Source organism: Spinacia oleracea, chromosome 3 (assembly GCF_020520425.1).
Source record: "Spinacia oleracea cultivar Varoflay chromosome 3, BTI_SOV_V1, whole genome shotgun sequence".
Taxonomy (NCBI): domain Eukaryota; kingdom Viridiplantae; phylum Streptophyta; class Magnoliopsida; order Caryophyllales; family Amaranthaceae; genus Spinacia; species Spinacia oleracea.
In genome coordinates, this window is record NC_079489.1 from 683,384 (window position 1) to 709,591 (window position 26,208).

General features: G+C 37.3%; 2 protein-coding genes and 1 pseudogene across 3 annotated transcripts; all 3 read right to left on the bottom strand.

Annotated features, from left to right (window-relative positions):
* Positions 1-1,458: 1,458 nt before the first annotated feature.
* On the bottom strand, positions 1,459-6,003 carry LOC110782260 (vesicle-associated protein 1-3). Of its 2 annotated transcripts, XM_021986377.2 has the most exons (10): positions 5,766-6,000; positions 5,568-5,638; positions 5,392-5,473; positions 4,659-4,771; positions 4,361-4,531; positions 4,207-4,245; positions 3,525-3,566; positions 3,278-3,319; positions 2,533-2,610; positions 1,459-1,847 (listed from the first exon to the last, which is right to left on the bottom strand). In XM_021986377.2, the coding sequence occupies exons 1-10, from the start codon at positions 5,857-5,859 to the stop codon at positions 1,719-1,721; spliced, it is 861 nt and encodes a 286-aa protein (XP_021842069.2). In that variant the 5' UTR covers positions 5,860-6,000; the 3' UTR covers positions 1,459-1,718. The 2 variants fall into 2 exon arrangements, with proteins under 2 accessions (XP_021842069.2, XP_056694181.1); XM_056838203.1 differs by lacking the exons at positions 1,459-1,847; positions 2,533-2,610 and adding an exon at positions 2,619-2,957 and having other exon boundaries at positions 5,766-6,003.
* A 1,535-nt stretch (positions 6,004-7,538) lies between these two features.
* LOC110782369 (putative disease resistance protein RGA1) lies at positions 7,539-15,126 on the bottom strand (annotated as a pseudogene).
* An 815-nt stretch (positions 15,127-15,941) lies between these two features.
* LOC110782370 (DNA polymerase I A, chloroplastic/mitochondrial) lies at positions 15,942-25,680 on the bottom strand. The gene is made up of 15 exons (XM_056838204.1): positions 25,647-25,680; positions 25,292-25,390; positions 24,607-24,741; positions 23,585-23,884; positions 23,045-23,445; positions 22,499-22,690; positions 21,180-21,853; positions 19,644-20,079; positions 19,117-19,212; positions 18,738-18,830; positions 18,431-18,625; positions 17,892-17,984; positions 17,468-17,680; positions 17,036-17,125; positions 15,942-16,612 (listed from the first exon to the last, which is right to left on the bottom strand). Exons 3-15 carry the CDS (start codon positions 24,650-24,652, stop codon positions 16,451-16,453), a joined length of 2,991 nt encoding a protein of 996 aa, XP_056694182.1. The 5' UTR covers positions 24,653-24,741; positions 25,292-25,390; positions 25,647-25,680; the 3' UTR covers positions 15,942-16,450.
* Between the last annotated feature and the right edge of the window lie 528 nt (positions 25,681-26,208).

Sequence of the window (26,208 nt, forward strand, 5' to 3'; positions counted from 1 at the left end):
ACTAACAGAATCGTTCTTTTCAACTAAAAGTGTGATTATTAATTTCGAACTAAACCATTAAAAGTGTGATTATTAATTTCGAACTAAACGAGTACCCTTTTAGTTTATACTCGTGTATAATATTTGGGCTGGGCCCCACTCCATTAAGCCCAAGACTTTTATACCATCAACGGCCCACAATTGAAGACGGCAGTTACCAAATTTGGCGCCAAAAATACTAAATTCTCAACCGTCACTTTAACCGCCAACCAATTCATATATTAACCACCTTTTGGATAAACAGAGCAACAGAACAACTGAGGGGGAAAACACAATATGGAGAAGAAGAGAGGATACTCAGTGTTGGACAAGAAAATCGAAAACCTCGAGTCGAAAATCAACCCTATAATTTCCGGGTCACGAAAACCCGAAACAACAACACCCTATGACTTTGTTCCTGAAGAAATCAAAAAGGAATTTAACTTCATCAACAAAATTCTTACTGCTGAAATCGCCTCGAATTCAAACCCGGGTTTAGGCCCGGACGACACGCATCACCTGGAGCGGGTCGCTCACCGGGTAATGGCTATCCAGTCTGTTCTTAACAAATGGCAACTTGCCACATCATTCACGGTTTCCGGTGATCAACCCGCCACCTCATTCACGGTGTCCGGTGATGAAGAAGTACACAAACCTGATCACGAACATGAAGAGGACGAAGGATTCCGTACGGCGGGGTTCAAAGTGTATGAGAATTCTTTGTTTGATGATGACTGTGATCAAGAAAACAGATTGATGGATTTTGAAGAAATTCACGACAAAGATGATGATGATGATGATGAAGGTTATACAGAAAAACCAGTAGAAAATGCAGAGAACTTCATTCCTGTTATGGAAATGGTTAAAGATGATGAAGATGAAGATGAAGAAGATACAGAAAAACAAGTAGAAAATGTAGAGAATTTCATTCCTGTTAAAGAAATGGTTAAAGATGATGATGAAGAAGATGATGCAGAAAAGCCGGTAGAAAATGCAGAGAAGTTCGAAGGGATTCGTGCAGAGGTGGAAAAATTCAGGGTAATTGATCAAAAGGAAAAGAAGAGAAAGAAAGCAAAGAAGGTTTATGATGATGAAGATGATGATTATGAGACTAATAATCCTCATTGTTGTTTCAGGTTGGTTTTCTGGGTTGGTTTAATGGGGTTGGGGATGATTTCTTTGATGGCAGGTTTTTCTGATTTCCCAGATTATTATTCACCTGATATGATTTTTAATCCTACTTAAATAAAAAATACTATTAAGTTTACCTATTTAGGGATTGGAACAAAAATGTAAAAAATGATTTCTCATTTATAATATAGTATGATGTTTTTCTTTTCATGTGTTGTTTTTTTTGCCAATGTTCTTGTCTGAATGTAAATGATAACTTTTTGCTGTTTAAAGGATACAAACAAGTTCAGTTCAGATAAGAAAAGTTCGGGAAAAATAAGGGTAACTCAAGTACAATTTGTAAATAAAATAAGATTTTGACAAGTTCTAATAAGTTCAGTTAAGTTCGGATAAGTAAAAATCAGAATGCAACATTGGATTTACAATTGGAATAAGAGAAGTAACAAGAGAGTTACAAACTTACAATTAGAGAGAATCTTTTTGGAGGAGGATTTCAATCTTTTGTAAATACAAGCTAAGCTACATCAGTACGATTTAATCGACACAAGTGGTTGCTTGTTTACACAATACTATGGAACTGCAGAAGGGTACTCGATCACATACCCGAAGACAAAGCCAAGTAAACTGGCTAATAGCACCAGAGTCATTGCGTTACGACCATAGCTAGAACTCTTGAAGATTTGCCTCCTTACCATGTCCTGTTATACACAATAAAAATATTAGGGCAACAATATATAACATGTGTTTTTTCTGGAAGGAATTTTCATTAGAAATCTGCAAAGAGGTTCTTGATTATATCTATTTCATCGAAGTTTCAGAAGAATCTACTTGACAGCACAGATAGGCACAAGAAACTTAAAATTTTACGAATGCTCGTTTTCAAAAAGTTGCAAATCACAGAAAGAACTTAGAAATTGAGCCTGGTTTTTTTAACAGATGTGGCATTCCTTTATGGGGGTGTTTGTTTAGTGGGAAATATTGTAGGGAATGGGAAATAAAGTTATCAATTCCCTTGGTTTTTTATTACCTAGGGGGACGGTGGGAATTGTGAAAATTGTAAAATAACAATATTGCCAATAACGAAAGAGGAGAAGATGAATAAACAAAAATATTTTTGTAAATATATATTTATTCTCAACTTATTCCCTCCAACATACCAATCAAGGGATTATCAATATTTCGGCGAATTCCCCAATAACAATTCCCAATCCAATTCCCACTCTTAATTCCCCTATTTCCCATTCCCACATACCAAATGCCCAGTTAGTCGAATTGGAAGCCCTGCTTACAAAATTAGGTTTAATTCTGATAGATGGAATTATTGGGATGATGAAATAGATTAAAACAGAGAAAGAGGGAGAAAAGGGTAGTTTCAGAACAAACCACTTCATACTGCAGCTCCTGATTTTCTAGCATCAAGAAAGACCTCTCATCTATTAGCTGAGAAACCCGATCCCAGTCCTGAAAAGTAATACTGGTCAAATAATTTGATAACTATTGAATTAGATGGTAAGAAATGAAAGAGCAAACATTCAAGTCATAATGCCAGTCTATGGCCGAAATCAGTGCAAGGGAATGGGAATGATATAACTATATAAGTAGCATGAGCGTTACGTCCCAGGCACGGCCCACAACCTCATGCTCGGGCCAGGCCGGGTTTTTGTGCACGGGTCGGGTCGGGCCTGTCTTTATATGCTAGCAGTGCACTTCTGACAGGAAATATTTTCCATTTATTTTTTGTGCTCGGGAATTTTCTGGCTGCGCCCTGATTGCAAAGGATTTGCAGTACAATATGATATCAACTTCAGCTGGGAAAAGAATTTTATAGATTAGTTTACCAGACTCACAGCTATCATTTCATTAAGTCTAATTGTCTAAATGTGACTTCTTTTAGCTTAAGCTAGCCTGAAAAATTACCTTTCAGTTTATGAGCAAAAAGACCTTACAGTCATTTCTTAACCATGAATATGAAACTGATCATCAAACATGTCAATTACTTCCTATTTTTCAAGAAATGCATAAACCATGGTTTGAAGTTCAATGCTTATGACAAAAAGAAATTATTATAAATGTAAAAAGCAACTTCCAAATGCAGAGTTAAGTTTCTAGATTGCGCAAAATATTGTACCTGAGAAATCTGCCCTTCAGGTTCAAATGTGGATTCTGACTCCTGAAACACGCACCAGAGAATGATTACTGCAGTGACATACATGATGCAATACTAAATTTATCAAAAATGTGAAGTTCGGAAACAAAAAAAACTATAAGTCTGAAATGCACAATTAACTTAGGAGTCCTAGTATACCACTAATTGAGTTTTACATCATGAGCATTAACTAAGAAATGCAAGACAACAAGTAAAAGTAATCAATCACCTCGAAAATTTGCTCTTCATCCTCTATGTCAGTGTTTAGTCCCTGATTAGATACAACAATAACATTAATCATGCATTGCTTTCATGCATTGCTTCATTAGTTAGAATGACAGTGCATATGGTGGACTGAACGAAGCAGCAGCTAAACATCTATCTAGCCTTTCATCCTTTGTAAAAATTTAAGGAGAAAAAAAATTAGCACTAGGATAACAGGCCTTCATTTACTCCGACTGACAAGTAGAAGTTAATGGCAATGATGATAAGCAATAATCAAATACTACGTGCTTGTTTGGTTCACTTGGGTGGTAACTTCCCATGGGAAGTTCCATTTCATAGGAAGTTAATTCCCTTGTTACTTTCTTGGGAAATAGTTTGATTATGTTTGGTTGAACTTGGGAATTCAATATAATTGATGGGAATTGACATGGGAAGTATGACTTACCAAGGGGAGAGTAGGTAAGCCACTTCCCAAGGAAGTTCGAATTCCCCATTACTTCCCTTTCATGTCAACCAAACAAGTGGCTAGGTATACACTTCCTAGGAACTCGCACCTCCCCCTCTATTTACATGCAACCAAACATCCCCTAAGAGAATCTTATGAACTGATAATGTGTGATGTTTTACAGCTTCAAACAAGAAATTTTCTAGCATTGAACATTAAAAACTGTGGCAAGATCTCAAACCTTGAAGAGTTGATCTTGGAACTCACGTGCAATCGTTGCCTGAAACACATAGTTAAATTACCAATGCTTGTAAGAGAGCCTTCCCAAACATACCAAAAACACACAAGAAAGTAGCATTTTTAAATGAATCCTAACATCAGAAACAAGCACTTACAGCATCAAATAATGCCATTAAATGATTCTTGTGATCCAGATTCTCTAGCTCGGGTGCTTCAGGAGAAAAGTCTTCTTCTGAAACTTCGGGAATAGGAGATGGTGGGTCCGCAGTAACAAAGGAAACCCTCAACCTTAGTTCCTCAACATCTCTGTCTTTCTCTTTTCTGAACTACAATGACAGACATAGACACATTCACCACTAACTGGAAAAAAAAATTACCAACACCCTTTTCCTCCCTTTTTTCAGCATAATCCTTAACAAACAATTCATAGACCTAAGAAGAATTGAATCATACCATTTCAGAGGTTATATCTTCAACACTCATCCCATCTGGTGCTATCATACTTTGGACCAGAAACTTGTCTTTTGGCAAAGCAACAGGAAAATCCTTTTGACCTTGCATGCTAACTAAACAACAATCAATGTCAACATCAAATAAGTAACCAATAACAGTTTCATTGCTAATTTTAGCTTTTAAGCACTTGAATACTTGGAACTTGTATAGTTTTGCATAATCTATTATAAACCCGGGTGTACCTAGAGCTAGGCGAACACAACATAGCTTTTGGTGTTCCTAGAGCTAAGTAGTAAGCATACTCGGGTGTATAATGGACACTCTCGTTAAATACCAATTACAGTTCCATTGCTAATACTTGGAACTTGTATAGTTTTGAATAATCCATTATAAACTCGGGTATACCTAGAGCTAGGCTAACACAACATAGCTTTTGGTGTTCCTAGAGCTAAGTAGTAAGCATACTCGCGTGTATATTGGACACTCTCGTTAAATACCAATAACAATTCCATTGCTATTTTTAGCTTTTAAGCACTTGAATACTTGGAACTTGTATAGTTTTGCATAATCCATTACAAACCCGGGTGTACCTAGGCACCTAGCAAGGCGAACACAAAATAGCTTTGGGTGTTTCTATAGGAGTACACTCGGGTGTATAATGGGCACTCTCGAAAAAATTTAGACAAAAAACAACCCAGAATTTGCATAAACTAGCCAAAAATAGAGAAATCACCTTTAATAACACAGGTTGAGCCAGGAGAGATCAAACCCACATTAGGTCGAACACAATATTTCTTGGGATGTGTTGTTTTAACCTTGAAATTTCACAAAATCAATTAATTTAAACAACACAAAACACAAATTGAGAAAAACCAAAAACTGGGTTCCCAAATGTAACGAAAAGGGTACCTTGAAAACAACATCATGATCGATTTTGTTGGTCAATTCCACCCAAACTATGCTCAACTTATTCAATTGAACTGTAAAAAAAAAAATGAAACAACAACAAAATTGCAATGCAGAACAACACAACAACAATGTAAGTAAATACGATTATGCGAAGAAATAGAAAAGGGTTGGAGGAGAGAGAAAAATGGTGGAACTTACATGGGAATTTGAGCTCATAAGGTTGGACGTGAAGGAATTTTCTGAGCATGTCGAAAAAACTATCTGGGTTTTCTTTTCTTTCTAATTTTTGCATCAAATTGTGTCATGTGAGATTATTACAGCATGGAGTAATAATTATGTGTTGGTAAATTGGGGAAATTTCGCAAAATTTCTCAATTATTTATTTTATTTGAATCTCAACAAATTAACCCTATATTCTCGTGTGTTCTTTGTCTGATTTTGATGATTTTTGATGGGTGTTATAAAAGAAATATTAAATTTCTTTAATTTTTACCGTTACGCTTTATCTTATTCGCCCAATTAGTTTTTTTTACAGCAGTGGTTAGTTTAATATTTACCACCCTTGTTGAGTCGTTAGTTCGTTACGCTATTTTGTAGGTAGAGTTATAACGAAATAACAACTTATAAGTAATACATTGTTTTGGGAATATATCCGTAAATATGAAACTATTCCTAATTCAATAGTTATAAGAGATATGGAGTTTAACCTTTCAAAATATATATAAATAAGATACGAGTAGTGCATAATAGAAGTCATTGGCGTTCGGGCTTCTTTTATTCTATACTTTCGTCACTAAACGCGTACCTTGTGATTTTCTGACCAAAATTTATTAAAACAATAATATTTCTATTTATGATTGTGACAAATTGTTGACATAATATGTTAAGTTTTGTCATGTCGCAACCAAATAGACACCTATGGATTCTCCATTTTGTCACTCAAAACAAGAGCAAGTTTATGATTCATTTAGGAAAGTCCTACGGTTTCACCCCTTAGAAAACCTCAAGTACGTCATTTTACTCCGCTGCAAATCTTCTTAAATTATTTTACTCTGTTGCAAAAACAAATACTCTGTAACTCTACAAACATACTTGTATAAATATATGATTTATCAATATACAATACACCCATTATATACAGGATAACGTGGAAATAATCCATGAAATGAGTAGTTAACATCAAGAATGGCAACTGTCAATCAAGATGATACACAAAACAAGAGGGTCACCAATCATGGCAAACCTTATAATTTACATAAATAAAAGGCACGATCATTATATTAGGAACTTAGGATTAGATATTAAGATGTGAGTCAAAGGAATAATAGATTAAGACATATATCCCCACCTAATTAATACAATTATGCAACTATTTATGAGTCCAAGTAATAATTACGGTGGAGTGATGGTGTGAATAAAGATGCCGTGGGCCGAACCGGGCTGAAAAGTTCAAAACCGGTCCAGACCCGGCCCTGGCCACGGGCTTTCGTACCGGGCTGGATCAGGCCATCGTGCCTAAGCCTAATTTTATTAAATTCAACGTGTTTTATCGTGCCAGATCGAGTCGAGTCATGCCTTGTCTTGTCGTGTTGTTACCTAAAAAAATCGGCCCAAGCCCGGCCACGACTTCGTGTTCATGTCGAGTCGTGTTTTACGCCATCTTTAGGTGTGAACAGACCCAACTCCCGTTTTGATGGGCCTTGAACGGACCCAATTCACATCAAGCCAACTTATTAGGTGTCGGGTTGGGCCGGGCTGGGTCAACAATTTTGAAAATGTGACCTACACACAATGCAAGTCCACAAATCATGAAAAACATCAAAACTGGAGCTTCAATTCCCTGTAAATTAAGTGTGTGGTCGACATTGTCGTTTCTTTTTTCTAATTTTTTTTAATAAAAAAATAAAACAAAATAATGTTTAGGTGAAGTGTTTAATCAAAAAAAATACACCCATTTTCACAAAACTGAAATGAAAAACCAATAACCACTAAAACTGCAATGATTTCGTTTTCCATACACCTTCAACACTGAAACTTGTGTATATAATTCTCCCATCCCATTTTTTCATAATTCATCCATAGAAAAAATTATACATGGCATACATCAACACACTAAAACTAGAATTTCCAGTTCCAAACATAATTTCCAGTCAAAACACATAATTTCCAGTCGAAAAACATAATTAATTCACCACAATATCCACAATCGCCCTTTGAATCTCAAGACTGGTAAGCATTTCATTCAGACAAGCAGTTGAAGATCATCCGTTAACTCATTCTTGGATGGTAGACCTTCATTTTACTGTAAACCAGTGTCAATAACATAAAGGATACCATCATCAATCAGAAATGTCTGATATTGGTTGCTACAATGCAGTTTTTGAGCTTCATCTTCAAAATCTTTTGAATATATTTGCCTGTAAATCAGCAGGAAACTGCAAATAAATGGGAAGAATTAAACCATTAATTCAAATGTTAGAAGAAAGTGGCGAAAAGAAAAATGGCATGAGCATGCTTATAATGGAAGAAGATATCAACCTGAATGCCTTCACAGATGGAGCTCAAAAACAGACAGACCTCTATAAGGGTCTCTAGGAAAAAACAAGAAAAGGCAGACCTCTATAAGGGTCTCTAGGAAAAAACAAGAAAAGGCAGACCTCTATAAGGGTCTCTCGGAAAAAACAAGAAAAGGCATTCAAGGGGAGAAAGTAAACAACAGACATTAGGCTCTGTTTGGTGTAAAACGTTTTCAGTGAAAAATGATTTTCCATGGAAAACATTTTTCAAAGGGAAAACACAATTCCAAACTACTAGTTTTCCTTTGTTTGGTTTCTTAAAAGAAAATGAGAGAAAATTGAGGGGAAGAAGGGAGAGGGAGGTAAAGAAGAAAGGAGGAAATGTGGAAAAGTGGTTTCCCTCCCTTTCAAATGGAAAAGGTTTTTCCACCTTTGAGATAGTTATGGAAATTTGTTTTTCATCTCTTGCCAAACCAAACAAGGTAAAATGATTTTAAAAGCGGAAAATCGAATTCCATGAAAACGTTTTACACCAAACCAAACGGAACCTAATTCAAATGTCAGAAGAAAGGGAAAGAAAATTGCCATGAGCAGAATCATAGATGAAAGCTGTGAAATGAACAGATGTACAAAATTGGATGATAACATGAACATCTTTTGCATACATCACTCCATCTGCTACAAACAGATCGACCTCTATAAGGGTAAGGATTCATGGCACAGATTCAGCTACTAGGAAACTTTTACCCCCTTTCAATTCGAGGAAGTAAGAATATGGGAAACTCATTTGTGTCTCTCGGAAAAACAAGAAAGGCATTCAAAGGGAGAAAGTAAACAACAGACATTAAGTCAAATAGTTCCCATACTTCAGTTTTATTTACAGAAATTTTGATGCATTCTCAAAAGCAAAGAGTAGTGAGTAAATTCTTCCTTTATCCCAAAGTTAAATTAATATATACCACTCAAGAAGTCTAAGAGTTGATATAACTTCGGTTTTCCTCTTGAAACTTGCATAGACAATTACAATTTTAAAGAAGTATATGCAACACTTTGGTAAGAGTAGACCAAGAACAGAAGCTCAATTTGCAAAATCTTGTTCATTATGATATCAGGATTTCAGTTCTATGGTTCATGTTTGACTTTCTTAAAGATAACACAATTTAAAATAAAGTTTAATAGAGTTTGACAACTCAAAACAAGTACAATTTCTAGTGATTTATGATCTTTATAACACCAAAAATGTGAAGAATCGTCTAAAATTAGCACGAGAAGACCAATCTAGAATACCTGAATGATTCGCCTCCCTTGGGATGTGACTGATTCTAAACTCTTGGAAACACCGGCGTAACACCCTGCATTTTTGTAAGACATCCAAGCAAATGTGAGTATGTATATTGTCTTGTTGATAGAGCTCCATAACCCTCTTACAAAATCTGTGAATAATTATTATATATTTGATCGTATACAACTTCAATCGTCCTCTTGAAACTTGCATAGACCCAAAATTTTAAAGAAATATATGCAACACTTGTTAAGAAACTAAGAACAGACCAAGAACAGAAACTTAGTTCATTATGATTCCAGGATTTCAGTTCTATGATACCATCCTTGATTTTCTTGAAATTAACACAATTTAAAACAAAGTTCAATCAAGGCTGACAACTCAAAAGTCAAAACAGGTACAGTTTAAGGTGATTTATGATCTTTATAACACTAAGTTGTGAAGAATCATCTCAAACAAGCACGACTAGATCAAGAAAAGGCAGCAATCCTGAATACCTGAATGCCGCGTTACAGGACATAGCAGCAATCCTGCACAAGTAGATCAGTTGACAGTAGTTGTGAGGTAAGTCAACAACGATCCTCTCTAACGTCAATTTCCTTGATGTGTTGAATGTAGGGCCAATCCTCCCCAGGAGGATCTTTTTGACATCTTTTTTTCAGGCTATCTGAACATTCCAATAGACGAAGTGTGCTGAGAGAAGTGAGTTTCGACATCCAACTCGGCATTGATTCCAGTGTTTTGCAGTCCTCTATATGTAGCTTTTCGAGGGCGGCCAAGGATTGCATCCAAATGGGAAGATTCACTAGCTGTGGGAGATTCACAAATCCCAAGGAGATGAGAGAGTGGTGAAGGGATCGCCATGGCGTGCCATCCTCTCTTTCTTCTGATAGCCTCACATTAGGACAGTTCCATATTGTCAACTTCTTTAAGGCAGTGAGATGCTCCAATGCTCCAGGCATACTCCTTAGTTTGTCGAAGCCAATAATATCCAAGTCTTGCAGAGAAGACGAACAGTTGCTAAACACCTCCTTGACTTCTTCCAAGCTCTCCACCGCCTCCCCAATGGCTTCATCTAATTGCCCCTTTATAGCCAGTCTTTCAAGACCCTGAAAAGCCTCAATGGGTAGTGAATTTAACCACGCCACGTCGTCTATATCTACAGTCCATTGTCTATTACTCCTCGAATTTTCAGGATCAAACAATGACCGCGATGGAGATGGGCAAGATATGTCATGACAGAACATGGACGAAGTGTTTATTATTCGCAGCCTTCTATTGAATTTCCTTAACTGTAGGTATTTCAACCCAGGACAGGGTGGCATACATGTCAACTCCGGGCACACTTCTATTAGCAGCACCTTCAATTGAGAAAGACATAGTCGTAATTGCAATTGTATGTTTTCACAATCATCAAGGAACAGAAGATCATCCCCCGCGCCTACTCCTGCCCACCCTTTCAACTTTGGCAAACAACTTAACTCAAGGTATTCGAGGGAGGCAAAAAATGGAACACCTTCAGCACTTCCCAATACTGATGGACTAATTCCTATGTACTCCAACTTTTCCAAACCCTCAAGTTTGAGGTGTTTGAGATGCCGCAAGTTTCCGAGACATGGAAGGTACCCCAATTCCTCACAATTTTGAAGAGCAAGAAAAACAAGATTTGGGAGAAGGGTTGTCCAACTAGGCATTCTTACACCACTGTACCTCCTCACCGTTAACTCCTTGAGCTTAGAATGTGGTTGCAGCTCTTCCATCAATCTTCTCGCTTCCTTGGTATCCACATCTCCATCAACCTTGCGGTGAAGAAAATCAAACTTAAGGCCCTGGAGATGTTCCTTATTCCTTAGATATAATCCTTCAGTTTCTATGTCCAAGTTAACAACATTTGTAGTGTTTTTAGGCCACTGAAATTTAATGTCAAGAACACCTTTCAGGTTGTTTAGAGCCTTTAGATCTTTCAGCCCATCAAACCACTGCTTCGAACTTGAACAACTTCCTTCACTACCCACTATAAAAGTACTTAAACTGCGAAGGCAAGTCAATTTACTCATCCCCTTCGGCATACAAGTTAGTTTGCTGCAACCAAACATAGACAAGACCCTCAGCTTCACCATTCTGCTCAAATCTTTTGGCAACTCTTCCAATTCAGAGCAATTATATAACTTTAAAGTTTGTAAATTATATAGCTTAGTCATTGACTTAGGAAGCACTTTTAGTCTGTCGTTAAGTGAGAGATCTAAGTACCTCAAATGCAACAGTTCGCATATTGATTCTGGAAGTACTTTGATAGTTGAATTAGCCAGATCCAGTGCAATTAGCTAATAATACCTCCCAGGACAACTTCTCGATCTGAACACGATTCCAGTAGTCGCTGACACAAAGAAAAGTTCGAATATGGGTCTGATTTCTCTTATGTAACGAGTTTCCTGCAACTTCCCAATTAGTAACAGACATATGGCGAACTTTATTATCCATGTTGCCAGCTGTACATATTTCCTTTTTGGTTACCGATTGAGCAATGTCGTGCATGAGATCATGAATTTTAAAGAAACAAATATCACCATCTCCGTCTTTGTCTACGTCTTGGAAAAAGCATCTTCGCAACAAAATTGAAAAATATTCCTCACCAGCATCTTCAATGCTTTGACCTTCATCTAGAGGGACAATATAACCTTGTGCCATCCAAATCCTTATTATCATCTCCTTCTCTATCTCATAATCCTTAGGAAACAACGCACAATAACTGAAGCAACTTTTCAGTGGAGACTCGAGATTATGATAACTCAGCTTCAATATAGGCATGATATCATTCTGGCTCTCTCTGAGGTTGGCTAATCCGATTTCTCGAAATGATAGCCACTTACTCATATCTTGACCATATAAGAGACTTCCTACCACTCTTATAGCAAGAGGGACTCGAGCACATCCTTTAACAATATCTTGTCCAATCTTGACCATGTCTTCAGGAGGGTTAGGCAATTGTAATCCAAAAGCCATCCTTTCAAATAAGCACCAAGAATTCTCCTCGGACAAGCCTTGGAGCTCGTATGTTACACCACCATCTATTAATCCAGCTGTCCCTAGTGAACGCGTTGTAACCACAATCCAGCTTCCTCGTTCACCTCCAGTTAAGAAACCTGCCAGGGCAAGCCACTGATCACGCTTCTCAGACCATACATCGTCTAAAACAAGCAAGTATTTCTTGCCTGCTAGTGCATCACGTAGTTGTTTTTGTACCTGGTCCTTGGTGGAGTTCTCATGAGATTGGCCAGTAGCTGAAGCCAAAATCTTACCAAGAATTTCTTTTACATCTAGTTGCTTCTGATCTTGATCAGAGACACAAGTCCACAACCTCAACGGAAATGCAGTTTTAACCCTTGGATCGTTATGCACAAGTTGAGCAAGTGCTGTTTTTCCCAACCCCCCAATTCCGACAATTGTGAGAACAGATACATCGCGTTGCACATCAGAATCAAGCATCATACCAACAATGTTCTCCAAGTCACCCTTTCTTCCAATGATCTCACCTGCATCCACATAAGAACAGGTCTCGGGCCTTCTCTTCCGTATAGGCTCGGGATCAAGCTTAAAGCTAAACTGAGTATTGTAAGCAATAGCATCCAACTTTTTCTTGACTTTCTTAACCCCTCTAGACATCCTGTAAGCAAAGCCTAATGGGTTGGAATCAGAAAAGAAGCGGCACACCTTTTTAGAGAGACTCCCACCAGCCTCCATGAGTTGCTTCTGTTCAGCGAGAGTAACAAACTCGTCTAACAGATCATCTGCTTCAAAGACTGCGCCTTTAAGCTCCTCCAGCCAATGCTTTGCTTCATGGGAGAGTTCCTGCTTGGCCTCTGCATCAAGAAGGACAGCATTGATGGCAGAGACGGTGCGTTGAAGATCATCAAGTTGGGATTTGTAGCCAAAGATTGAAAGAATCTCTTGCAACTCCGAACATTGCAGTGCTGCTAGCAAAGTTTGAGCAGCAGATAGCAACGTGCCAACAATATCCATTTTTTTTCCTGTGATGTGAAAGATAACGATCAGCAACTTCTGCTATATTCCACCTAAACAATAGTACAATAATGCAAAAGTTTCAGCATTACTAAAGCTTGTTGCAATAATATACGATCAATTGTTCTCATTGGGACCCATTCGACGGCTTTCTGTTAGTTAGTGCTCTACTGTCATCGTCGGTCATAAGCAGTGGCGGAACAAGGATTTTAAAGTTGTGAAGTCAGTCATTGGCAAGAACATCAAGTTTTTAATAGTGTAAAAAACTGGCAAGAACAATTGGGTCTATCCCTATTTGTCTGCCCCAAATTTTACTTTAGTCAGTCCCTTAAAGATTGCCCTATTTCCTTATACGATAATACAAGATCAATTTATCTCATTGGGATCAATTCGATGGCTCTCAGTTAGTGGCGGAGCCAGGATTTCAAAGTTGGCAAGTCGTCAATTAGAAAAAGAATAGTGTAAAGCAAAGGAAAATAGGCAAGAATATCAAGTTTGTATATATTTTGTTTTTATTTGGGGTGTTGGTGAATCACCCATGTGGTCATAAGCACCATTCCATGAAATTGGTTATTTCTTTCCTAGTTGTTTTACCCCATTGCCTTCAAGAGGCTCCCGCAAGAAGCGGAGTAAGGGGGGTCGGACGTACACAACCTTACCCCTGCAAGTGCAGAGGGGTTGTTTCCAATTGATCCAGAAGCGATAACGGGACGACAACGGGAGGGCCATCTTCTACTTCATGGAAAGGAAGCGAAGAGGCTTTAAGAGCCATTCTGATTTAGTCCATTATATCGTCAATTGGGTATTAACTTAAAAAAAAAAGTGATGCAGAGAACTTGTAATCAGTAATTTGTAAGATCTAAGCAACTTGTAAATTGTAATCCACGGCATCTTGCTAGTTTCTGCCAATTTTAATCAGTAATTTCATTATTCCATGAACTTTCTTTCCTGGTTGATTCACTTGTCAATTGGGTATTAACTTTTTTTTAAAATAAAGTGATGCAAAGAACTTGCAATCAGTAATTTGTAAGAACTAAGCAACTTGTAAATTGTAATCCACTGCATCTTGCTAGTTTCTGCCAATTTTAATCAGTAATTTCATTATTCCACCTGTAATTAGGTAATTTCACATCAATCAACTGCATTTTCTCAATTAATCAATCACTACTCAGCTTGCCAATTTTCAGATTACCAATTTTTGTAATCAATAATTTCATTTTTTTTTTCCAATAAATATTTTCCAGTCACACAATCAATCATTTAGCACCACAGAAAGAACACGTAAGTGAAGCTAACACACAAAGCAATCGAATTTTGAAATGTTGGGAAATCAGCATAAAAATTGAAAAAAAATTAATCAACTGTATGATAGAGTGACATAGATTTGTTATACGTATCCACAAAAAGAAATCAGAGAGAAAAAGAGTTGAAAGATGAAAGGAATTAGAAATTAGAGTAAGAGAGGAGAAATTACTCACCGGCGAGAGACGGAGACGGGGACAGGGACGGAGATGGGTACGGGGACGGGACGGGACGGATACGGGGACGGGGACGGGACGGTAATGGAGACGGGGACGGGGACGGGACGGTAATGGAGACGGAGACGGGGCCGGCGACGGAGACGGGGACGGTGACGGAGACGTCGAAGACTTAGCCGGAGTAAGATGAAGGAGAGAGGAGTGAGGAGTGAGAAGTCCTTGATAGACTTTTTTTTTTATTATTATTATTATTATTATTATTATTGGTAAAAAACATCTAAAACGGTATCTCCAAATTGGTTGACCGTATCCATTATTTAGAGACGAATTCGGGAAGTTTTCTTGAGATACCCGCACCCACGAACTTTTCTTGAGGTTAGATGTGATCAAAACTCGGGCCGGACTGAACTTTAACACACAAATCATATCCAAACACAAAAATTCGGTGCGGGCCGAAATGGTTTCGAACCAGGCTCGGATTTTGGTCTATAAATGCATGTTTTAAGCTACCAAACCCGTACTTTTTTGGGATTAGAATATTGGATTGGGTCATCGGACCGGGCTATAGTTGATCAGGTCTACTTGAAGTACCTGATAGTACCGGTACCCTTACAAATAGAAGTACCCACGCAGAGTAGGTCATAAGGCACTTCTTTTCCGGTTGTTTCACTCGTCAATTGGGTATTTATTAACTTAATACTAGAACAATGGGAAACACGAAAAAGGACTAACCACTTATCTTATAATGTGTAGAAAAATCAATAAGGTTGTAGCCTAATAGCAGTGTTGCAGTATGGTTTGTCACATTTGTAACTTTGAAAAGCACATGTGGCTCATTCAGACATAAAACAGTAGACACATTCACGTATTATACGGTCAATTATATCTTTTTTTAGATTGTAGCAACTTTTTTCCCAGTTAGAAATATCGTTAAGATGAGAGAAGACTATCTTAACTACTATTTATCTATCCTCGACGCCAATAACAAAACGCAAAGGAAACGATGTGCATCTAATGTGATAAAAACTTGTTTCTCAATGTATTCGCCATTTTATTTATGCAACTTTAATAAGGGTAATTTTGTCAAATGATCAACTTCTAATTTAAGAACTTTTTTTAAGTACACATGATCCGAGTTTAATGTTACATAATAACGTATGTTAGATGGAGTATACAAGAGAAAAGGAACTAGTCCTACTAACATACTAGGCATTACCATACAAAATTACAAACCAACTGCAGAAGCAATCTGTCTTATTTTCCTACGGAGTATAATATATATATACAAAATAAAAACGACTTTCCCTTCTGCAGCACACTATACTATACAATTGCCGAACCTCGTTTTCATGGCAGCAAAATCCAAAATGGAAAATCGACCCGGTGATTTTCCGAGTGCCATGCTAGGTTAAATCTCAGGCCCGGCCCAACACACAAAAACGGCCCAAGATCAAGCACTTTGAACAACTGCCACATCTCGTTGAAGTTTTAACTAGCTGCCCGAGTAAATTAACTGTCTGCCCGAGTGAATTAACTGTTCTTTGGAACCATAAACAAAATTGACCCAAAAAACAAATTGATGTGTGCTTATTTGGCAGCATACCAGTTCTGAGCACATTTGGCATCAACAGCAAGCTCAACTGTGAGAATGTTTTTACCATGAAAAGGTTTGGACATGCATTCAACTACCAGAGCTTTTGCTTCTTCTGCTGATTCAGAAGGTCCCTCCAGTATCACTTCATCATGAACCTGTTTCAAAAAACCTATCATAAGTTAGACCTGATCAAAAGGCATGCGGACCGGGCCGGGACATAAAATCAGCCCATCGTGTTGGGTTGGGCCACAATTCGGGTCAAAATTTTGTGCTCAGACCCGCTGTTTTGGGCCTAAAATACCGGGCTTTTTGGGACATTTCCCCTTGGTAAGTCACCATTCCCACAAATTACAAATGCCGAAGTTCAACCAAACATCATCAAGCTATTTCCTAAGAAGTTAACTAAGTAATTAACTTCACATAAAAAGAAACTTCCCATGGGAAGTTACTACCCAACTGAACCAAACAAGCACTAAAGGGACAAGTAAACTTGACGGTTTTTGTGGGGAAGAAAGAAATTTGCTGAAACAGGGAAAAGAGAACAAAAATAGGTAACCAAGTTATGAAACCAACTTAACCTGCAAAAGAAGCTTCCAACCGAGCTCTTTTAGGCGATTATTTGCATCTATTTCCAACATGGCACACATGGCAACATCAGCCGCGCTTCCCTACATAGGTCATATATGTTGAAATTATAATCGAGAAGAGAGAGGGGAAAGAACGTAGCAAAATTATACTACTATTTCATTCCACCCAATTATTTAAGTTACATCAAAAGACCTTTTATAGGCTCATAAAACATACTACATTGCTACAATGTGGAATAACCTACTAATAATATTCATGTTCCTAACATTAAGGACCACTAAAACACTAATTTGAAGCACTAAATCCAACAATATAAACAAGGTGCAAACAGATATTAATCCATTTCTAACCTTAGATCAATAGGAATAAATAAGAATATTTTTTTTCAATAAAAAAAAAGAGCGTATAGAGGAGTAAAGAACCTGCACTGGCGTGTTGATAGCAGCACGCTCAATGTGACCCCTTTGAGGGGGAGAAGCATTAGCCATTGAAGGGAAGCGGCGAGCTCTCCCTAGCAAGGTGTGAACACAACCGCGTTTTGCAGCTTCTTTCTTCCGTGCTTCTTGCCATCTCAGAACCTCCTGGCGTTCTTTATACCACAACTCAACAGTTTCCTTTGCTTCTTTAACAGAAACCTAGAGCAGGCAAACGCAATTACCAAACAAAAATCACTTACAACTTTGGGTATCAACAAGGCATAGTTCAAACCTTAGCAGTTGCTACAAATATCTGATTTCCCGGGACTTTATTAAAATTAAATCAATGAAATTATAATTATATACTTCACAATACGGAGTATCAGTTTACTACACCAGAACACAGACAGAGATGCTATATCAAAGATACCTTCCAGTCTTTAGCAAGACCCATTGGAGTTTTCCCGTATGCAATAGAAAAATTGAGCATTTTTGCTTTCCTTCTTTCAGAACCAAAAGCATCCTGAAACAACAGACATTGATTCAAAACTATAAAGTAAAACTACATAGAAATACAGGACAGATCACATATAAGGTTACTGACTATTGGAGAGACTGTTCTTTGAATAAAAAGGCCAAGCAAAAAGGAACCACAAAATTGCCAATCTAAGCATCTAGAAACATAAAGTATTTGAGGTAACCCAAACTAGAACACGCAATAAGAACAGAGAACACAGCAATCTTTCCAACTTTCCAAGTAAGCATTCCAACATGAACACTTTCATACAACAAAATAAGTATTTTGTACTCACACCGACACGCCACACCCTTGTTTAAATGGCTTCATTAATTTCCACATCTACGTGTAACATGTTACATGCTTGAGGACATAATTCATGCACTAAATAGGTCCTGCAAAAGTCAATCCCGCTGTTTCAATGCAAAAATAAGGGAAAGAATTTCATGTACCTTGAGTAGAGGAACAGGAGGCTTTTCTTCACCGGGTTGAGGATGCCATTCGAGAATTACCTCTTTCCGTTGGATAGCTTCCCTGACGTATGGATACATATTCATTGCAGTTCTTGAATGGAAATCTCCACCGGCTTCAAAGGCTTCTTTCATACTCTTACAGTCAGCAAGGTGGGCAAGAATCCTAAGTTCCAGCTATTCCAAGGGAATCCAAGGGAAGAAAAATTAATTCTATATTATAAATAGTAAATGTCATTACTCATTAGTAAAAAAAAATAGATTATAGAACATAAGACAGTAAACCAACCTGTCCATAATCAGCAACAACTAGCGAGTTTCCAGGGGAAGCAACAAATGCTTGGCGGATCTTATATCTGTCTTTCTCTAAAGCAGGTTGATTCTGATAGGTGGCAAACAGATTTACAATAGTTTCAAAACATGTATATTGAAAGTTTACCTTCTCTGTTTTTGTACAATTTCAACCTAGCAAAGTGTCCAAACTATAAAACCAAACTGTGTTTACAGAACAGTGAAGGAATATCTGCTACTCAACGCAAATAGAATACTTTGAAACATTTTAAGAGACTGATATTTATACAAGCAAAATACTTAAAATGTGGCTAAAAACACCTCACAAGAAAAATAATCTACAAAATACTTCACACAATTATCAGAAAAATAAGTACCTGTAAATTCGGTCTTCTAGCAGACAAGCGCCCAGTTTCTGTGTTAATATTCAATGAACAATGAATGCGCCCGTTCTTCCCAGACACATGACTTCCCTGAGACGCAATGCACAAATTTTTAGACATGATCCACAGACCTTGGTTTTTAAATGGCCAAGTTCAAGTCATATTGCATATTATTGATTAGCTCTCATGAATGCTCAGTTACTCCCACTGCTCCCACCGGAGATAAAAAGAAAAAGAAAGCAAACTCAGAACTTGCAATAAGTGCAAAAGATAACAAGAGCCACTAACAAGAGTATCAACACAGCATAAGTTTTTTCTTAATGGCAGCATAAGGAGTGTACTCTATACTCGTTCTAGACTTCCCGTGACTGATCGCTCATAATACACATGTATGCAGACACGCATACGCACACGCACACGCACACGCACATAAGAAGACACGAAAAGTTTGCAGGGAGGGGAGGGGGGGATTACTCAGTGTGTGTTTGTTTGTGTGTGTGTGACTGTGTGTATATATATACCTGCAAAGGAAGAATGAAGTTCGATATTAACGAATCAATAGAGCAAACTTCACACAGAGAAGCGATAGCATGACAAGCCTCCATTCCTTCCTGCCCTCCTCCAAAAGCAGCATAAGCTGTTCCGTAAGCAGAAATATCAGCATCTTTTCTTCCTGAGTTTAATGGATCTTCAATCAATAAATCTTCTGAAGCATCAGCTGCATCACCGGAAAAATCATATTCTGCAGAGACCTTCCCAGCAATAGCTTTCAAGGCAACTCCGCTAATAGAAGGCCAACCACTTGGCGTATAAAATTCAGTTTGTATAGTATCACCAATTTTATGCAATGTAATGTCACAAAACTTTTTCGGTGTCTTCTTTCCTTCTTCAATCACATTATGAATATTTGGGACTTTGAACTTTTTCTCTGTAGGGAGGAACTCATTATGATTCTTCCTGTAACAAGAGAAAAAAAGTAAGCCACTGCATTATGTCTGTGCTTCTGAAAGATTATCAGAGGCTCTATCCCTAATGTCCTAGCAACAAATTGACGCGTACCTTAAGCTAAAGACTTTATTCTTTCAATGAAAATCATCTTCACAATCAAAAAAATAAAAATAGTGAAAACAGTAAATAATTCACCCAGTAATAAGACACTACAAAATCCTACAAGCAAACATGCACCACATATACAATATTTTAATATATGTTCGAAGATTTTGAAATATGATACATCTCCAAAATGTAGTTTCTCCCGTGCTACCATTTGCACCGAAATGGTCAAAGGCTAGTCGTACTCTTACCTAGATTGTCTTCCAAGAGGGAAAAGGATGATAGGGTTTTAATGACTCTTGTTTAAAGAAACAAAATTGAGAGAGTAAAAGGGAAATGGATCTACCAAATACATGCAAAGGAACCAAGGGAAATGAATACAGGGTTCCACCTTGATCAAACAACAAAACTAAAGATCTCAGTGCCAAAACCTTCAGAACCTCATCACCAACGACAAAGAATAGATACTTCAAAGTTCTTTAAATATTGCACCTCGTAATCATAACTATGTTGCTCTTAGCAGAGGTCTAAAGCATCTAAGGCTTTCCAAACACATACGATGCGTATAGTCTTTAAAGATGGCTCCTTGCTATAATAAGTACGATGTGTTTTCTAACGAAAAAATAGTCACGACTCACGACAACAGAATAGCTAGAAGAAGTCCCCAAACATCAGACTATCAGAGCATCAACTATTTCTCAAAGCACTATCAAGCTAAAAGTCATAAACCCCAGGATTTAAGAACTGTCGCCTTGATGAAGTTCAGTGTTCTTCCAATAATACTTTCTAGTTATTGAAGAAGTCATTTATCAAGCAAAACAGAAACATACAACATTTGGGGCGCAAGTTTTTTGGGTTTACTATCATGGCAAGCAAATGCATTCGAATCAGGTCTGGGAGATGATCAAAAGCATACAGCACTCTGTCAACCTACTCATAGCATTGACTGGATCAAAACTATTCACCACAATAAAAGGAAAAACAAATCTATAAAAACAAAGTACCTGTTGCATATGCCACCAAAGAGGAGTTGTCTCAATTGTGTATCACTCCCTACATTCATATACCTAGCATCAGGACAGTACTTAGAAACCCAATTTCGAAAGCGATCAGCAGCGACTTGTTGTTGAGCAATAGCCACCTTCTCCACCTCTGCAAGATAAGAACGGTCTACTAGCATTCCTTCTGTTTCCATTTGCACGAGAAGTTTGCCAAAAGGCTGCCAATAGTTGTTATAGAAATGAAGCATATTCCCGACATATTCACCCTCCATTATCCATGGCATTTGTAGTAACTTGGATTCCAAGCTCTCGTATAGCTTCAAAGTACTCATGGAATCTAAAGACGAATAACATATCCATGGAACCCTTTCTTCTCTTTGTAGCTCTTCAACTGCAGGAAGAGAGACAGTTTTTCCCTGTGACCCATCTTTCTTTGTCTTTCTCCTGCCAAATATGGTTTTCATTGAAATTTTGCCCATTAGATCATCCTCTTGGCCCATAGCACTCGCATACATTACATCTGGATTACTTGTTAGTGCTTCAAGGGAATAGCCACCAACTGTCCGTCTCGAAGAATCCCATAATCGTGCCATGTGCATTGTATCAGCATAGAACCCAGAAGGTTTGATCCCATAGTTTTCTATAACATGGCTATCAAAGCTGTAATTGTGCCAGACCTACACAAAATAGCACTAAAAATCAATCTAACATACAAAAACGTTGGCCTAGGTAAGCATGAATGTACAAGTATAATCTATCCATCTCAATTCGGTTGATTAAAAACGAATAAAAGCAGAAAGCAACTACTAATTGTTTAATATATACCTAAAATATACTACACCGTATTTGCAGTTTGATTTTTCCATCCTTCATTGGCTTCGGGACTGAAAATTTATAACCCAAAAAGAAACTTACGAAAAAGGGGGGGGGGGGGGGGGGGGGAAGCACTTTCCTAAATTGTGATATTTAGAAAATAATAGCTAATTCAGGTAGAACATATCTATCACTAGAAAAGGCCAACAGCATCAGCAGTTGCTAAATACTATGCTTGCAGATTTCCCTTAGATATAATACCAAAGTGCGCCTGTCTAAGAAACCGATATCATCAATTTGTTGGCAGGCATCAATGATGAACAGACAGCAAACACCCAGAAGCACAGTGACATTATTTTTCTTCAAATCCGACTAATAGATGATCAACCGGACAAATGTAAAAGAATTCTGGTGCTATGGCTTCATCAGTAGGTCGGTCCTTTTGGGGTGACATAATACTAATAGTCACTCATTAATAGAAAGTATATAATACTTAAAGAAACACTCACCTTTTTTATTGAAGAGTCTTCAAAGAATGGAGCAAATTCAGCCAAAATATCATTGCCACCACCATCTAGCACATCTACCCATATACAAGTTTTCCCATTACCATAATCCACTTCTTCGCCGGAATAAATACTGAAGCATATTATCTCTCCATGATTTACAGGTGTCTCCTGCTTCACGTCAATATTGGACACCTATCATGATAAATTTGTACATTAATAGTAGAACCAGCATAGAAGAAATCAGCTCAAAACACGTATATACTGCATATAAAAACTGAAACATTGTACAATGCTAGTATACCTGCATATTGTTATTCAGATAAACTATAATTTCTGTATCAAATCCTAACTTGTTCAATGCTTCAATGCCCCTAATCCCCTAATGGCCCTAATCCTAGAAGGAAACAGTAAGCTTCCCCTTTTCCCCACAAGAACATCCATCATGATAATTAATCAAAGTGGTAATACAAGAGAAAACTAATAAGGAATCCAACAGAAACAACACCCTTGGAATAGCAAAATAAGTTTTAATAGCAGCAAACATGCCTCAGTATCACACGCATGTACGTGATGCTTGTACTCATGTGTAAGCTTATGCACAACTTTCCTAGCAACGGTTACATTATCGACTACAAGAACTTTGTCGAAGATGCTGCAGAGCTTCATCCGAAGTTTTTGTTGATCATCCATTTGTGTACCATCAAGAAAATCAAGCTCAGAAGACATCTCATATACACCTTCTGTTCCCTGAAATAAACGTTGTTCCTCCGATTCTTTAACCGAGGATAAGCTATTGGAAGACAAAGTCATTTTCGACTTTCTGAGAAATTGACTACTCGCCGCAGCAGACTTCAGACCCACATTATTCCTTTCATTAGATAACAGGTCATCACCTAAATCTTTTCTCGATGATAAGCCACTAGCGCAAAGGGCTTTATTATCGACATCTGTCCAAGATAAACAGGTATGTTGTTATGTAATCATGAGTTCTTTGTTCAACGTGTGAACAACAAAACCACAATAGAGATAAAACACAAATAACAAAAAGTGAAGTAGCACTACCATCAGATTCATGCAGTTCCTTACCAAATGTTTCCTTAATTTTATCAAAGTTTGCTTCTACGGCGACAGTGGTGGTTGCAAAACGGTGGGACCCTGTAGCAGAAGAGACACCGGTAAACCCGGGAATTCCATTTGAGCTCTCGCTTGTAGATTTATGACCGCGATTTTCTGTGGGTTCCTTGGAAACTGATGGTTCTCGTTCAATCACACTTTGTCTAAGGGCCAACTTTTTCCTCTTTTCATGAAGAGTCACTTGAGTCCAACCTATTTTTGCCACTATTTGTTGGGTAGATTCTCCAGATCCCCTTGCCATTAACAACGTCCCTAGATAAAGAGTAGCAGGAAGTGAGCATAGTGATACGCATGGAGTTTTTTTGGCACAATGGACATAAATATCTCCTTTCACAAAATGGTACTTAGTGAAACCAAGCACAAATAAATTAGGAACTCATTTCTGTAATTTTCAGTGCAACAAGTGCAAACAGCCTCCTTTAGTTTATACTCACATCTCGAGAGGAAATATAAAGGAGGGTTTTTCTATTTTAAAAATTAAAAAATTTAAACGTTTACTCATGTATGATAGTAATAATTGAGTTGCGAGTAAAAAATACCCGTAAATGGAGGCATTATTCTCATAAATACCGTTAATTAAAGTAATTATAATGTTACTGCCCTTAAGTCCTATTCCACCTTCTCATACCCATCCTTTAACCCCATTTTGTGGTGGTATCTTATGATAGTGTGGTTATCTTCCTTGATTCACATGAGAAAAAAATCAAAGCATTATGTTAAAGAAAACATGGATGCTGCAAGCAAAGGAAAGCCAGTGAGCCATAAAAAGAAGATTGGAGATCGAAGCTTCAATAATCAATGCTAAAGAGAGGTTTCTTTCCATAGAGCCCATGTGACAAAATGTCAAAGCAACAAATACAGAAACAACGCTTTAATGGAAAAAAGGGTTTTCTTCAAAGAAACTACACATAATAGTAAAATTGGCATTCTCTTCATACAAAATAAAGTAGTAAATAGAAACAACGAATGCACACCATTACTATGTTTGGTTGAGTTGGCATATTGCACGGTAGAAAACATTGGTTTAGGTTGTCTTAGCTCCCCGACTTTGAACAGGTCATCGATATGAGACAACCCACATTGACTGCGAAAACGCTCCTTCCTGTAAGCTAATAAAAGCACATCTGAGTATTGTCCTTCATCTTATCTTGCAAATCAAAAATACTACTCAAATTATCCAAGGTGTGTATACATCTAGGCAACCCCTTATCAAGCTTGACTATGGAGCAAATAATTGATCACCAAACATAAACATCATTTAAGTAACAGTATAATGCAACACAATTTCAAAATTATAAATAAAAAAGAAAATTCAGCACATTTAAAAGCACATCTGAGCATTGTTCTTCATCTTTTCTTGCAAATCAATAGTACTCCTAAAATCATCCATGGTGTGTATCTAGGTAACCCCTTATCAAGATTACTATGGAGCAAATAATTGATCACCAAAAATAAACATCATTTAAGTAACAGTAAAATGCAACACAAATTTAAATTATATATAAAAAAAGAAAATTCAGCATATTCAAAATCCTAGCTAGCGAATTAATTTAGCACATAAAATTCACAAAAATGGCAACTCAAAATACCCAAAATAAATTAACAAACAAACAAACTAAACAATCAAAATTGCAAACAAATTGACAGGGAAAATCAAACCCAGAAAATAACCAATTTTGGGCAGCTTGTGAGCAGAAGAAACGAGGACGAAGCGAAGCCGCCATGGAAGAAGAGCGAGAATCGGGAGGGAAGTCTGCCCTGAGCCCAAGGAAAGATACAACAGTGATTGTCAGAAAAATTGAACAGGATTATACGAATTTCAAGCTGAATTACTCATGAAAAACACCAAAACAAACACAACAGGATATATTTAACCATTTGAAACCCATCATACAAGTATAATACGAATCTCACAACACCAAAACAAAGATAACAAAAATCCCAACCCAGAATATTTAACAATTTAGAAAAATTGAAAATAAAATCAACAGAAAAATCGACTGTAGATAATTACCGAGAATAGCAGCACCAGTGAAGAGGAGGAAGGAGATGCAGATTGTTGGGAACGGAATTTATAATGGGTTTTTGTTAGTGGGGGGAATTACAACTTACAAGTTACAGAAAAATGAGTGATTTTTTGGGTTTTTGGAGGGGTTTTGGAGATTTGTGAGGAGTTCATGAGCAAAATTCTGGGGAAGGCTTGAGAAATGAGGATAACTAAAACCCCTGCTGCACAGATGCTTGCTTGAGGTTTAGGTTCGAGGCATCAACGAGTCACATGTGAATATTTTTTTTTTTAATTTTTTTTTTGAGGGGGGTTTATTGAAGTTCTTTGATTGGTTTTGCAATCTTGCGTAAATCGGGTCGACAATAAATTTTGGGGGAAATTTTTCCGGATAGAGTGAAGATTTGAAGACATGAAAGACATTATGGCTCTATTCGGTTCGGCTTATTTGATTTATTTCAAACAAAATAAGTTCAATTAAGTTTATATAATATAAGTTTAGAAAAAATAAATTTTTTCAAATATTTTATGTAATATCCCGAAATTTTTAAACTTGATTTATTAAAATTAA